Source organism: Tupaia chinensis, unplaced genomic scaffold (genome assembly GCF_000334495.1).
Source record: "Tupaia chinensis unplaced genomic scaffold, TupChi_1.0 Scaffold000320_1, whole genome shotgun sequence".
NCBI lineage: Eukaryota > Metazoa > Chordata > Mammalia > Scandentia > Tupaiidae > Tupaia > Tupaia belangeri.
Genome location: NW_006159813.1, coordinates 1,061,567 through 1,077,554, shown reverse-complemented (window position 1 = coordinate 1,077,554; position 15,988 = coordinate 1,061,567). Strand labels below are relative to the sequence as shown.

The window sequence follows — 15,988 nt, the reverse complement described above, 5'->3', positions numbered from 1 at the left end:
GCTGAGGGGCCAGAAAGGTTGCCTGGAAAATTCAGGCGATTGGCATAGGGTCTCTGGAGCCCCATCATGTTTGAATTGGACAGGCCTCCTGCAGAAGAGTGGAGAGGTGGGAAACGAGGATGTAATGTCAAACAAGATGCGGGGTCAAATCCCAACTTTGCCTCCCGTGGACTGTGTGACCTGGAAAAGTGACCACATCTTACTGAGTCTCGGTGTCCCTGCCTATGACACAATAATAGTGTCATCTGTACACTAAGGAAAATATAGTATGAGTCTCTCACTCAGCGCTAATGACATGCGGTAAGCAGCCGTTGCTATTACTGTCGTCGTTAGGATTTAGCAAGGCTTGGTCTTTAGGACAATGGCACTCGGGGTTGCTGCTATTGCCACAGGCTGTGCCATGCATGGGAGTACTATTTACACCAATTCAAAAGGCAGTGGCCTAGGATTTTCCTTGTGAATGAAAAATGCTCAAAGATCTGGGCCAGCAGATGGCGTAGAGGTTAAGATGGCTGGATCCCAGCATGGTTCAAGTCCCAGACCTGACAGCCTGAAAATCATACCAAACACATGTGCATGCATGCCCAAAATCCAGAGAGAAGAATAGAGAAGGGATTGTAGTGTGGCCATCTGCCCTGGGGAGGTGGGGATGGGGCATTTTCTCATTCTCTCTCTCTCTCTCTATCTCTCTATCTCTGGCAAGTGCATATATATATATTTATATATATATAAAAAATTTAATTAATGCTTCATGATCTAAGATGCCTCAGGTCAGGCTTTCTAGACACAGACACAGGGTGTGAGTGTTGGTTGACTTTGGAGGTGATGTAGAATGCACCTGGAGGGGAGTAAGGAGTAAGACTGGCAGGAGAGGGAAGACAGCACAGGCTTCTTCCACAGCAAGTCACCACTGAGGACCACTGAAGCTTAACCCACTGGGGATTTCTGGGAGGTGGCGTAGAATGTGTTTCAGAGGTGCCTCACCTGAGGGGCGGGAAGCTGCTGTCTTTCTCCTCCAACTCTCACTCACCATTGACTGAAGGTGGGGAGAGTAACGCCCTGGCAGGTCCAGTCGGTTCCTCACAGGCTCAAGGGAGAGGGCGATGGTCATAACCAGTCTATACCGGCATGGTGAGCGCCAGGGGCAGGTGTTTGAGGGGCACTGGCAACATCCACTCCAAAGGACCTAGCCACCCTTCACAGGTTGTGGATGAATGATGGAGAAGGGACAGGAAGGGACATGGGCTGCTACTCGTTAGGTCTCTGACACTGTTACAGTTGCCATCACATAAACCCCTGCCCCGACTGTGCAGGGCAGATGTGCTGACGCTCATTTACAGGTGAGGAAAACGGAGGCTCAGTGAAGTGAGCACACCTGCCCGGGGGCAGACAGCTAAGGTCTGACCCAGGTCTATCAGTGACCTTTCTGCTGGACATTTCCCTAACGGGAAAGCATCTCCTTGCTGTGCAAATCCACAGGAGAGCTCCAGGAAGGTCAGTTCTATCGGCCACTTCCCTTTCGTTTCAGACATAAGAGACGAAAGATTCACTCATTGAAAGGGAGAACCAGGTGCCCATGTAATAGAGGGAAAAAATGAGGGGGGTGAGGAGGCTAAATGTCTTGGTCACCATGCATATTCTCAGTGCCCAGGTCACCAAGACATAGTGGAGAGCCATCTACAGAAAGAGGGCCTCCAGAGCTTGCTCCAGATCCTTGAGAGTCCAGCTAAACCATTTTCTTCAACTTTCCCACCAGTCATCAGGAAGCCCTCTGTGATGTGGTTTCCCCACAGCAGAATGTGCCAGACCAGAGGAAGACCCTCCATCCAGGAGATGAACCATTCCTGGAGCTAACTTCCCAAACTGCCACCAGCAACCCAGCACACACCTTGACCAAACAGAAATGCACGACAGCAGCTTCTGGTTGGTCTCTGGCCCTTTAAGGCCTCTGAAAACCTTATTTGATATTCAGGGCATTCAGTATAGCCCTTCTTCCTAAGCTGGGAGAGTCAGGGACTCATTAACAGATGCTTAAATGTCAAAGGAAGACCCATCTCAGCAGAGCTGGGCCTACACAATCTTCCTTTCGCTTCCCACTCTTGCAGTCTGGCCTCCTGCTGTCCAGACAAGCTGGAGGAAGTCACATGGAGAAATGCCATTTCTCTTCCATTCCATCTAAGGACAGCTGGCAAGAAGGCAGAACTTGACCTGCCCCTTCCCAGTACACGCAGCTCACGAAGCTCATTCATGTCGATGTCTGAATGATCCACTCAAAATGCATGGCCCCATTTTAGAGATGAGAACATCAAGGTTCTCACACAAGAGGAAATTTGCCCAAGGTCAAAGAAAGGGTGGAGCTGATGGTGGGTGCTGCGTGGAGGAGAGTTGGCCATTTCATGAGTGGAGATGCTGAATTGCAAACAGAAGGAACAGCATGGGGACTAGAACTCACGTCTCCTAGTCACTAGTCTTTCTTTCCTCAGCCAGGGTGACTTGTCCTGAGTCTATGGGTTCAGGGAAGTGCCATGACCTTCTGGCATGATATCAGATTTCAAGGCCTCTTTGGGGGTCCTGGGTCAGAGCCATCTGGAGATGCATGCTAATATGTCTGTCAGCAGCCTGAGCCTGACGCATGGGCACCCAGCGGGGGGAGGAGGGCTCATGCGACCCTGGGTGATGCCCTACTGCCTTTAATTACTCAAGGTCATATCTGCAAGAGGATGCAAGGGTGACCCCTAACAGAAAGGGTGACCCCTCATAGCAGGGGAATCCAAAGTCCACTTTGGGCTCACTTCAGCCAGATGCACACTTCTGCACAGAGACGTTTCCTTGTCCCGCAGCCTCATCAAGTCTTTCTCTGGATGATCTTATGGGGCCTCTCTCTGAGCACCCCAGACTGCAGGATAGGAGACTGTCCAGTGTTTCTCCACAGGGTGCTGGTGACACTTGGTGGGGCTGGAAGGCTGTCCGTGTACATCTCTGGCCCCAGTCCTCCAAGTACCAATAGGGCCCAAACTCCTGGGCCAATCTAAGGTGGCCCCACACTTTTCCAAATGTTCCTTGGGTGACAGGTATGAAGGTCACTGGATAGTCTAACCCTTACTCCCCACGTATATGTGGAGAAACTGAGGCCTGCAGGAACCACTCAGCACATCAGCAGCTTCCTAACTGCCACTGTTGCCACCTCTCTCGCTGGGCTGGAGCCAGAGCCAGGGAAGGTTGAGACTGCAGTGGAGGGCCCTGCGAGCTTGCAGCATGCTCTGGACATTAGCCATTTGGCCATAATCCGGATGCCCTGAGTTGGCTCGATTTGCCATGACAGTGAACGACTCCAGGCTGCCAGGTGCCAGGTGGTAGAAGTCATCACTAGGGTGCCTTTGGTGCTGAAACTTAAAATGGTCATTCAGAAACACTCCCCCCACCCTTCAGCTCAGCAAATAATGCCCTATCTTCTCCACACATCAATATGTGCGTATGTTCAAAAGTGGTTTTACATTTGAGGTAGAGCCAGATACTGATAAAGACAGAGGCATAAGATTTTTGCAACTTGTTTCGCTTTTCTTAAAAAAAGAATTCTTTTACCTGATTTTATTTAGTACTATTATTTATTATTATTTTAATTTGAACAGAGAGGGACAGAAAGAGAAAGTGAGAAAGCAAGCTGTTAAGTCTGGAACTCCAACAGTGGTCAGCCATGTGAGTCCAGCACCCTAATCACCACACTATCTGCCAACCTGCTTTGCTTTTTTTAAGGGCTAACATTTTGTTCAATGAGATGAGCCTCAGTATGTTTTGCTAAAAGGTGGGTCCTTAGATTTTTCAGGTAACCTCCCTCTATCCATTACACCCATTATCAAGAGACACTGATTATTGGGACCAGCAGATGTCGTAATAGTTACATTGCTGGACTCCCATGCAGTTGACCCGGACCCAGAGGCTCATGCCGGGCACATGTGCATGCGTGTCCAAAATCACTGAGAGAATAGAGGAGAAAGGATTGTGGCTTGGTCATTTCCCCTGGGGGGGTGATTTGATTTCTTGCTTTCTGTCTCTCGGTCTGTCTCTGTCTCTCTAGTGAGCACATGCACCCTATAGCAAAAGTCTCTCTCAAAAAAAAAAAAAAAAAGAGAAAGAGAGACCCTGGTTATTTACATGTTGGTGTATGTCCCTCTAGAGATTTATATTAGTGGGTAATATTTTTTCTTTTTTACAAAATGGATATTTTATAATATGTGGAGCTTTATATTCTGTTTTGATTTAACATTATGTCTTGAACATATTGGCATCTGGCTGAAATAACCTTTAATGGTATTACTTTCAATGGGGCACAAAATTCCATTGAGTTGTCTTCCATTTGCCCAACACCTCCTCGTTGGACACCTAGATTGTTTCTAACCTTTCACTTGCTAAGTCTAACAATACTGCATTGAACGTCCTCACTGATAAGTCTTTGTGCACTAGTCTGCTGTGGGCGCCTGCCATCCCCTTTACTGCAGTGACTGTTGGTGATAAAGACTCCTATATCCGCTCATCTCTGAAAATTAGCCTTGAAACAACAGGATCAAGCAGCCTTTCTGAGAAAGAGATGCCCCAGTCCAGCCAAGAATGGACTGACCTTGGAGGTGGGGACATGTAAGGTCAAGGCCAGCCCTCTTTCCTTAAGGTGGTGCCAACTCTGTGGTGCAATTGTTCTTCTAGAGCTTTCTGTGGCATCAGGCTAAGGGCGGGACCCAGCTGAGGTCACCTCCTGGCTTAGCTCCTTCTCTGTCCTTGCCACCTGCTTCCCTCCTTCCCTCTCTGAGAACATGCCTTTAATAACACACTTGTCTCAGGCTCTGCTTCCAGTTACCTTGGCCTAGGATAACATCTCTGAATATTTGTTTTCTTTTCTTTTTTTTTTTTTGAGAGGTTTTTGCTATAGGGTGTGTGGACTTGCCAGAAAGACAGAGAGACAGAAACTGAGAAATCACCCCCCAGGGGGGTTGGCCATGCTGCAATCCCTTCTCCTCCTTTCTCCTCTCAGGATCTTGGCCATGTACACACAGTGTATGGTGTGAGTTTAAGCCACCAGGTTCAGGACTCAAACCTCAGTCGGCTACATGGGAGTCCAATGACATAGCCATTACGCCAATTGCTGGTCCTCCATCTCTCAATATTTCTTAAGAGGTGACTTCTATTAAATGGAGAGTCATCATCTCCAGATTTTCTATTGTGCAAATTTTCTCTCATGTGAGATATTTCTGGATTAAGTGACTTTAGAGGGAGTTCCTCCAACATACCAGCCCCTTGCCGCCTGCAGGTGCTCAGTGCTGGGAAGGTAGAGACTTCCGAGGCCCAGGACTTTTCTCCTAAAGCCCAGGACAATGGGAGAGAGAGGAGTGTCCTGGTATTAATGACGGGGGACAGGACAGCCCAGGGCCCTTTGTTCCCTTCCATTTCCAAGGAGGATCACCCATGTCCTCCTTGGAATGCATCATTTCCCTGAATGAGGGGTTGCCACCCTTGAGAATGAACAAGTGAGGCATCGGAATGCTGGCCGATAAGGAGGATAACATGGCTCAGGAAGAACGTCATCTCAATGAGCTGGGCTGTTGACAAAGATGTCAGAGCCGAAGAGCCACTTTTCAAATTATTGAGCTTATTGGCTAGGAACAGATCTATTCAAGAACAGAAAATGTGGCTGCTCTTTCTGTCTCCATTTTGGCTCACCATGTACCCTTAGGCAAGATTCTTGCCTTCTCTGAGCTCCAGCTTACAAGAGCTTCCTTCAGAAGGTGGTTCTCCTATCTAGATCTGACTCCTAGACCTGACTGCTCTTTTTCCCTCTATCTCCACAGATGGAAGTGCAGTATTCCGAGGCTGCTTCCGTAGGCCTGACAACCTCTCCCTGGCCTTGCCCGTGACAGTCGCCATGCCAAACATGTCCGTGGACAAGTGCGTGGACCTCTGCACAGAGAAGGTGAGGACAGAGTCCTGCCTAAAGAACTCGGAGGCTGGAAGAGGGGAAGGTGAAGGAACAGGATGCTTGGCTGGAAAAGCAACTACTCAGTTGGGGTGGATGAGGTCCTTGTCTGTGATCTGTGATGAGGGACAGGGCTGTGACCATCTCATGGGCTCCCAGCCACCGGGTAGATTTCTCTCCCTCTGACGAAGTGAGTGGTAATAGTGAGGGATGCACAGGGATGAGGGTGACATGTGAAATGCGCCTGTATGTGTAAGCAGATCGCCAGGAAACGGCAAGGACAGTCTCACCTTGGGATGGAGAGAGCTCCCCATCACTGGGGAGTAGAGGCAGGCAGAGGTGCTGTCCCACACTCAGGGCCCTGCATAACAGTTGGGTTGAATGATCGATGGGTTCCTTTCTCAGACTACGATCCTTGAAGACTGTTTGTCCTTCCTCCTTAGTCAGACTGTGAACTAGGAGAGGAGCTGGGCCAGGTACATTTGCTTGTGCCCCCACCCCAGGACCCATCACAGAGCTGGGCACATAACTAGCGCTCAGCCATGTCCAAGGAGCGCTAGCCTTCTCTCATCACGAGCTATTGGGTCGCTGGAAAACTCATGATGCATTTTTGTGTAGAAAAATACATCATGAATTTCCCGACCACCTAATAGTTACATGATTGTCCGGAGGAGGACCATCCCGCCCCCACCACAAAAAAAAAGTGATTAGGTATTTCATTCATTCACTCTGCAAATGGTTAATGAAGACCTACTAGGTGCCAAGCCCCACGCTTAGTGCTGGGGTTGTGATGTCAGCAAGGTGCGGTCTCTACTGTCAAGGATGCTGGCGTTTGCTGAGGGCCTGCCTGTGACCCCTCCTGGGTGCTCAGACCTTGCCACGACTCCTGATGCCCCCACGTGCTCTGAGCTCTCTTGCTTGTGTGTTTCCTTCACTGGGCTTCTCACCCGTGAGGTGTCTCTCCAGAACACACACAGGCTGCAGCATCACGGAGCCTGCTGCTTGCCAAGAACCTCCTCAGTACAACCGTCTGCACCAGGGGCCACACAGTTTACCCCTCACATGGGTTTGAAATTTTCATTCCCATTTCACAGATGAGAAGACCAAGTCTCAAATAGGTGAAGTCACTTGCCCAAGCCCATAGCATGAGCAAGGGGCAGAGCTGCTGCTGACATTTAGAACTGACTTCGAGCCCATGCTCTGAACGTCTGAGCTACTGAGCTTCTCTGGAAACCCCACAGAGAGGTGTGCAAGGGCCACTCCAGGGCAGCCAGACTACTTGAAGTTGCCAAGCGTGTTCTGAGTGCATGCTCTGCTCCTAAGAGGCCTCCTAGAAAGCTGATGGTGGAGTTCATGAGATTAAAGGAGGATTGGCTACCATTTGGTTTTACCTTCTCCCCAAGGCAGGAATCCCCCCACCTACAGGGAATCGCTTCCAGGTAAACATTCCTCACTTGAGGGCCCTGGAAGAACCAACAGATCACAGGAGACACTGAGGTCACAGGACAATCCAGGGTAACAGAGTCAAACTATACACACGACTGGAAAAGAGATGGAGGGTGTCCAGGGTGGCCCCTCTGCAAACCTCCCTCTACCTGTTTCCTCTGATCTCCTTAGAGGCCAAAGAGGAGAAAGTGAGGGGATTGAGTGTGCAGGGATCCAGAGCTGCTGGTGCCCAGTGACAGTGGATCTGAAATCTGGGGTGGCTCTAATATGTGTCACTAATTAGAAACTGTCATACTCATGGCCCAGCCTACCTACCTGTATGTCAGCATCCCCTCTCTGCTCTTCAGCTGGGAGCTGCCCTTCATATTTATTGTCTGTTAGAAAGAAACCAAACTCCTGCTAATGCTTGCTGGCTCCATTCACAGGTGAGGCCTTGGTTTGTTACCAGATTATTTCTGGACCAGCTACCATGGAGAATCTAAGACTGAGGATCTGGTTTAGAAACATATTAGATAGACCATCAGGTGGTATGGAGGTTAAGGAGGCTGGATCCCACATGGGTGACTGTCCAGTTCGAGTCCCAGACCTGGTGGCTTGAAAACACGCTGGGCATATGTGCCCAAAATCCTAAGAGAAGAATGGAGGAGAAGGGATTGCAGCATGACCATTCCCCCGGGAGATGATTTCTCAGTTTCCCTTTTTCTCTGTCTCTCTCCAGCAACCACATGTGCCATAAAGCAAAAACAAAACAAAACGAAAAAAGAAACACATCAGACAAGGATAGTACTCCAAATGTCAGGTGCATCCCGCTTCCCCTTAGCTGTTTGATCTAACAAATAAAGCAATCAGAAGCAGCTCTCCCAGCAAAACTGTGGATACACGTAGGTGTACACAGTATCCTCTGGCTTAAAAGAACAGATTCAGGGAGCTTTTCCACAGCGTGGGCTCCGTGTCACTGCCAGACCAAAGGGGGGCATTTACTGTCATATATTGCATGCCAGTGAGAGACACATTTTGTTTTCAGTTCTCTTTCAAGTCCGCCAGGAGAAAGTTTCCTCTCAGCACTGAAGTGTCTACCCTCAGCTAATCTCTCTTTTGCAGGGAAACAAGAAAAAAAAATGGAGCCAACTCCAGGCTCAGCATCTTGGCAGGCAAGAACACCTAGGTAGACCTCAATTACATTGCTTTGTTTCTGTAGGATTTGCATTTACATCTGGACAAGTGCTCCTTCCCCACAAGTTCTACTAATGGAAGTGATACAAAGTTTACTTTGAAATTTACCTCTCGGAAGTAAAGTGACTTAAAGGAAATAAATAATAGGATAGAGGTACATGGATGGGGCACAATTATGAAAGCACAGTTCACTGAGGAAGTTTGGGACCCTTGAGATTGAGGTTCAGGGCTGTGCAGAGACTTCCGGACTCTCTTCCTTTCCATCTGCAGGAGTACCCACTGGCATCTCATGCCTGCCACTGTGGGTTTCCCACCACTCTATTTCCCCTCCACGAGAGAGAGGATGAACAACTCTGTGCCCAGAAGTGCAGCGCAGAGGAGTTTGAGAGCTGCGGGACTCCCAGCTACTTCATTGTGTACCAGACACAGGTCCAAGGTAAGCCAAGCCTCCCTGCAGCGGACTCCAGTGCTCTCCTGATGGCCTCGCTCCCAACTGTGCCCTGGGCAGTCCCTTCTATAAAGCCCACAACGAGAAGGTTACCATGTGGGTTGGAGTGCAGAATTCAAGGCTGGGGAACTTAGCTAGACTTAGCGTTCCCAGACAGGTAACAAAGGGGATGCCCTGCAGAGGGTTCTGACGACCCCATCTCTATCCCCTGCACTGAAGACCCCTGGTGGCTCATTTCTTATAGTGAGTGGAAAAAAAAAAAAAAAGACCCAGGTCTCCCACTGGCTCCAGCACAGACTGTGTGATCCTGCATAAGGCATTTCCTCTTTCTGGGCCTCAGTTTCTCCATATGCAAAATCAAGCTGTAGATTGTTGACCTGATCTTTTCCAATTCCATTAGAACTCTGTAAATCCTATGTTCTTCCTTCTCTCTCTCCTTATCTTTCAGTGTCTCGCTCATCTTCTTCACTTCTATTCTTTGTTTGCGAGTGAAACCCACACTTAAACTTTATCTCCTCTTCTGTCTCTTGGGACTATCAGATGATGATGGTGATGATGATGATGGTAATGGTGGTGATGATGGTGATGCTGATTCTGATGATAGTGATAGTGGTGCTGCTGCTGTTTATGGTGATGTTGAGAATGGTAACTGACGATAGTGATACTGCCAATGATAGTGATGGTGATTATGGTGGTGATGGTAATGACAATGGTGGTGCTAATCATGCTGCTGGTGGTGATGGATGGTGTTGATGGTAATGCTAGTGGTGGTGATGGTGATAATGGTAATGCTGGTGGGGGTGATGGTCATGGGGAATGCTGGTGGTGGTGATGGGGATAATGGTAATGCTGGTGGGGGTGATGGTCATGGGGAATGCTGGTGGTGGTGATGGGGATAATGGTAATGCTGGTGGGGGTGATGGTCATGGGGAATGCTGGTGGTGGTGATGGGGATAATGGTAATGCTGGTGGGGGTGATGGTCATGGGGAATGCTGGTGGTGGTGATGGGGATAATGGTAATGCTGGTGGGGGTGATGGTCATGGGGAATGCTGGTGGTGGTGATGGGGATAATGGTAATGCTGGTGGGGGTGATGGTCATGGGGAATGCTGGTGGTGGTGATGGGGATAATGGTAATGCTGGTGGGGGTGATGGTCATGGGGAATGCTGGTGGTGGTGATGGGGATAATGGTAATGCTGGTGGGGGTGATGGTCATGGGGAATGCTGGTGGTGGTGATGGGGATAATGGTAATGCTGGTGGGGGTGATGGTCATGGGGAATGCTGGTGGTGGTGATGGGGATAATGGTAATGCTGGTGGGGGTGATGGTCATGGGGAATGCTGGTGGTGGTGATGGGGATAATGGTAATGCTGGTGGGGGTGATGGTCATGGGGAATGCTGGTGGTGGTGATGGGGATAATGGTAATGCTGGTGGTGGGGATGGTGATGATGGTAATGCTGATGGTGGTGACGGTGATGAGGGTAATGCTGATGGTGGTGATGGTGTTGGTAATGCTGGTGGTGGTGAATTTTGGAATCCATGAGTTTCAAATCCTGCCCTTGACATTTCCAAATTTTATGATTGTTCCTTCTTCTTTCTAGTAAATTCCTCCATCTGGTCTTCCAAATCACTAATTCACTGACTATGGTGGTGATGGTGATGATGGTAATGCTGATGGTGGTGATGGTGATGATGGTAATGCTGATAATGGTGGTGGTGATGGTGATGATGACAATACTGGTGGTGGTGATGGTGATGGGTAATGCTGCTGGTGGTGATGGTGAGAATGGTAGTACTGGTGGTGATGGTGATGATGGTAATACTAATGGTGGTGGTGATGGTGATGATGACAATACTGGTGGTGGTGATGGTGATGGGTAATGCTGCTGGTGGTGATGGTGAGAATGGTAGTACTGGTGGTGATGGTGATGATGGTAATACTGGTGGTGATGGTGATGATGGTAATACTGGTGGTGGTGATGGTGATGAAGCAATAGTACTTAGGGTTTCTTGAGGTCCTGTGCTGTGCCATACTCAGTGTTTTCTTACTGAATCCCCTCAGCTTCCCTAGAGGGTGGGAAAAGTCATTGTGACCACTTTACAAGAAGGGAAATTGAGACTTAGAACAATTAAGGGACTTGTCTGAAGTCATGCCATTTATAAAATGTCTCTATTTTAAGAATTCTTTATTTAACTTCATTATTGTTATTTTTTAAAATTTGCCATAGGGCACATGTAGTCACCAGAGAGAGAGAAAGAAAAAGAGAGGAAAAGTGAAAAAGCCAGCCACCAGGCCTGAGACTTGAACTGTGGTTAGCCATGTGGGAGCTTAGCACCCCAACCACCACATCACCTACTGACCCCTATAAAATTTCTTGGTGAAAACTTTTTCTCCTGACCAAGGTATCATGGTGGATGACACTTGGGTGGGGGTCAGGAGACATCCCTTGTCAAGACACTCAGCCTAGAGGAGTCCCTGAAGGATTGCTCCAATATCTGAATATACTTACCACGTGCACCAGTTCTTTTGCCAGACTCATCTCAGTGATGAGAAGTCTGCAGGAGGCCAGTGGTCAGGGCAGCATCCTCCCTACTTTACAGACGAGAGAACGAAGACAGAGGTGTTGGGGAACTGCGATGATTACACACCTACCAGTGAAATTTGCCTTCAGGTCTCTGACTCCAAAGCCCCTGCCAGACACCTCTGCCCACAGCGTGCTCTCCACACCTTTTGAAGCCTAGAGAGCCAACGACACACCTTTAGACTAGACCTCCTTCTCCTCTTCTCCTAGTAATTAGGCCACCATGTGTGGATGGGCCCTGCACAGGTGTGGCCGACAGGGAAAGTGGTGCCTGAAAACCAGCCCATGCTCACTCTGTCACTCCACATACCCCAGAGGACTGTGCATGTGCCCAGAGGGAGGGGTGGGTGCCTTTTTCTGACTTGCACAAAGATGCTGTCAGAGCCAGCAGCAGCCCCACCCATAGCCCGTCCCCATTTGGCCTGATGGGGTACAGCGGTAGCTATTGCATGGCTGTTTCCATGGCAGCTAAAGTGCTGCTAAGAGCCTACTGAGCAAGCGCAGCCCTTGGCTCTGTTTACACACCAGTGGGGAAGGACGAGTGTTTGTTAGCTTTCAGGGAAGTGTTGGTTTGTCTGTGCAAAACTGTGTTCCCTCAGCCTGGAGGGGAATCGTACACAGATTAATTACTCTGTGACCAGCAATGGCTTTGATGTGGCCAGAACAGATGCCAGAGCCTTTTCAGCAGCAGATAAAGAGCCCCTAATTGATGCGTTGCTCAGCTCCCAGTGCCCTGCCCCCAGGCCATCACTGCTCTTCAGTTTTTCCATGTCACCCTTGCACGCACTCCCTACACACTGGGAAGGTTTGAGTGCCACGTGATGCACCAGGCTGCCAGGAGCCTAGCACGCCAGGGTCACCATTTATTGAGCACCTACTGTGTGCTAAGCCCTGATGTTCCTAATGGGCATTAAATCATTAAAGAACACCCACTGTGTGCCAAGCACAATCTAAGCCCTTTACCTGGCTTAGTTCATCTAATCTTCCCAACAGTTCAACTATTACCAATTTATAAATGAGGTAACTCGGTGCAGAGGGGTTGAGCAACTTGGTTAGAGTCACACAACAATGACAGGGCAGAGTTGGGATTCAAACCCAGGCAATTTGAGTCCCAGTTGCACTCTTAATACAGCTTCTCAACGTACGTGAAAGTGTCTCACTTATTATCCTATTTAATCCTGTAAGGTTGATTGATCTGTTTTATAGGTAAGGAAATTGAGGCTCAGAGAGGTGAAGAGCATTATTCCGTGTCACACAGCGAGGCCCTGACAGTCTAGAGTGGAAACCCAGGTCTCTCTGATTCCAGAGCTGTATTTAATAGTGCCTGCAGCATCTGCTTTGATTTATGAGGTTTATGAGCCAAATAAACTTTCTTTCTAGTGCTGAAAACAACAGTCTTTACCCAGTATTCGAATGGAGAATATTCTATCTTCAGATGAAATTAAGGAGCCAGAATCCCCCCATCCATTCATTTTATGATGAAAAAAAGTCAAACCTCCAGAAAAGTCAAAAGAATCACACAGTGAACACCATATACTCCTTCCATAGATACGACATTGGTTAACTTTTGTCTATATTTATAATTCGTCTATTTCCTCATTCCACAGTCTTTCTTATTTTTCATGTGTTTTTCTTTTTTTGAGAGGTTTTTGCTATAGAGCACGTGCGCTCGCCAGACAGATAGAGAGAGACAGAGAGACAGAAAGTGAGAAATCACCACCCGGGGGGATGGTCACTCCGCAATCCCTTCTCCATTCTCCTCTTGGGATCTTGGGCACGCACGCACACGTGCCCGGCATGAGTTTTAAGCCACCGGGTCCAGGACGCAAACCGTGGTCGACTATGTGGGAGTCCAGCGACATAGCCGTTAGGCTAACTGCTGGTCCCTTCATGCATTTTTGAAGTAAGTTGTAAATGTATTTCAGTATTCTTATCATTAATTACAATTCATCATTCTTACTACTTTTTGAAACCACATTTCATTTTTATAGGAACAATATTTATTTTTGTTTGTTTTCATATTTTGTCTTTTAATTTTTTATTTTATTTATGTATTTATGTATTTTTGCCATAGGGCATGGGTGCTTGCTGGAGAGAGAGACAGAGAGAAAGTGAGAGGGAAAGTGAGAAATCACACCCGAGGAAGGATGGCCATGCTTCTTAGGATCGCTAATCCCTTCTCCTGCATTCTCCTCCAGACCCAGCATGATCGTCAAGCTGGGTCCAGGTCTCGCATTGCAGTCACCCATGTGGGAATCCAGTGCCTTAACTACCATGCCATCTCCTGGGCCCTTAATTTTTATTTTTATACAGCAAACGTTAAAAATTTTTTTTTCCAGTGGAGAACTTACATTCTCTTCTCTGTTAAAGTAGCATTTGTATAGCATGAAATGCACAACTTTTAAGTGTACTAGTTAATGACAACTGGGGGATTCATATCCATATCAAAATGCAAAGCACTCATACTCTAGAAAGCCCTCTCTCTGGGCTTCTTTTGGAGTATGCTACTGTGAAAACCATTCCCAGATGTCTCCTTGGCTTTGACACAGATGTTCTTTGGTTTATTTTCTCCTAAATCTGTTCTCCTCAGAGCAGACAGACTAAACATGGCTGGAGACGAGATCTGGGACAGCAGCAACCATACTAAGAGCTACAACTGATTGGTGCTTACGAGGTGCAGGGCCGACGCTAACACTGTATTCATTCTTGGATTGAACCCTCCTCACAACCCTTGAGCCACAATTACTGCTTAATAGTTCCAATAGCCCCAAAGAGTGCAGGGTTCAGATAAGTCATTTTTTTTTAAGTCATCTAGTAAATAAGTAGCAAAATTGCAATTTTTGTTGTTGTTTTTGTTTTTGCCATAGCGTGTATGTGCTCCTACAGAGAGACAGGGAAACGGAAAGTGAGAAATTACCCCCCAGGGGGGCAGCCATACTGCAGTCCCTTCTCCTTCATTCTCCTCTAGGGATTTTGGGCATGCACACACATGCCCAGTGTGACTTCCAAGCCCTCAGAATCAGGACTCAAAACATGGTCAGCCATGTGGGAACCCAGAGGCTTAACCACTATGCCACCTGCTAGCCCCTAAAATTAGAATTTTTTTTTTAAAGGATTTATTTCTTCCATGTGCAAGAAGATGAGAGAAAGGCATTCCTAGCAAGGTCTTCGCAGCACAGTCTCTCCCCACTCTCAGAGGGCCAGGATCACGAACACACCCAAGGGCACCCCGTGTGCTCAGGGAGACCCTGGGACACAAACCTAGGCCTTTTCCAGGCCTTTTCTGAGTCCAGCTGCACTAGCACTGTGAAACCACCTGGGCTCAGCACTGAAATTTAAATCTAGGACTTCACACTTCATCTTCTTTGAAGGGTTGTTGAGAGAAATCCATGAGGTTGACTGCAAGACTTCCTAGGGTCACTGGAGGGAGATTCTTCTAAATGATGGGGCTGTTCGTTCGTGTTGGGGTGGTAAGGTGACTGAGCCCGTTGAGAGAGTGATGCCATGGGGGAATAGATGGGACAAGGAGCTTGGGGAGGAGCGAGGAAATGGGGTCTGGACACCCCACTTCCCTAAACATGGAGTAGAAGGTCAGGAACCAGGGAGCGAGGAAGGCAAAGGATTGCCGCCTTCCCTGCAATGGTACGTAAGCATTAGATCACCTACCCAGAGGGAAGAAGGCAAGACCGAGACCCGGGACACAGGCCTGGATCTGGGGTCCTCTCCTCACCCCATTGTATTCCAAAGCCCCCTTACCTGGGCCTTCCTTCGGCTTCTCTCACAGCCGTAGGACCGAAAGAAACGCTTGTGCTTTCTGAGGCGGGCAGGGGTTGCAATGAGAGGGACCGGGCACGTATTTCCTACTAACTGATGTAGGGGCATCCTGAGCTCTCTGAAAACCCAAAGAAAGAAGAATTTCAGATGGTACTAACCACCCCCCCAACCCACTTTACAGATGGAGGAATTGAGCACTGAAGAAAAACAACAAGTAGCCTTTGGGGGGCACATTAGTACTAACAAATTATGTGCTTTCTTTGATTTAATCCTTACAAGAGCCCTACAAAGTAGATCCGTCCAACCACTCATTCGCCTACTCACCCGTGCAAACACTCATCCATCCGCCCACTCACCCATCTACCCACTTACCCATTTACCCATCCATCTAAGAAACATTTAGTAAGTACTTCATCTATGCCAGATATTAAGAAAAGTCCCAAGGAATCAGCAATGGGCGACGTTGTTTCTGGGTGGTGTTTCTGACGAAAGAACTAACTGCACAAATAAGTGTTTACATTCAAACTGGGATGAGCAACGGGAACGAGATGGCTGTAGTCTACTCCCATGCTAGCTCAGGGAGCCCGGGAGCAAGGAAGGA

At 48.2% G+C, this 15,988-nt stretch overlaps 1 protein-coding gene across 1 annotated transcript in view; it reads left to right on the top strand.

Moving 5' to 3' along the window:
• Nucleotides 1–15,988, top strand: part of WSCD2 (WSC domain sialate O sulfotransferase 2) — a 130,962-nt gene that overhangs the window by 95,049 nt on the left and 19,925 nt on the right. The window contains exons 6-7 of the mRNA XM_006151511.2: nt 5,838–5,959; nt 8,852–9,017. Coding sequence (XP_006151573.1) covers nt 5,838–5,959; nt 8,852–9,017 — 288 coding nt within the window. The remainder of the gene's footprint in view (nt 1–5,837; nt 5,960–8,851; nt 9,018–15,988) is intronic.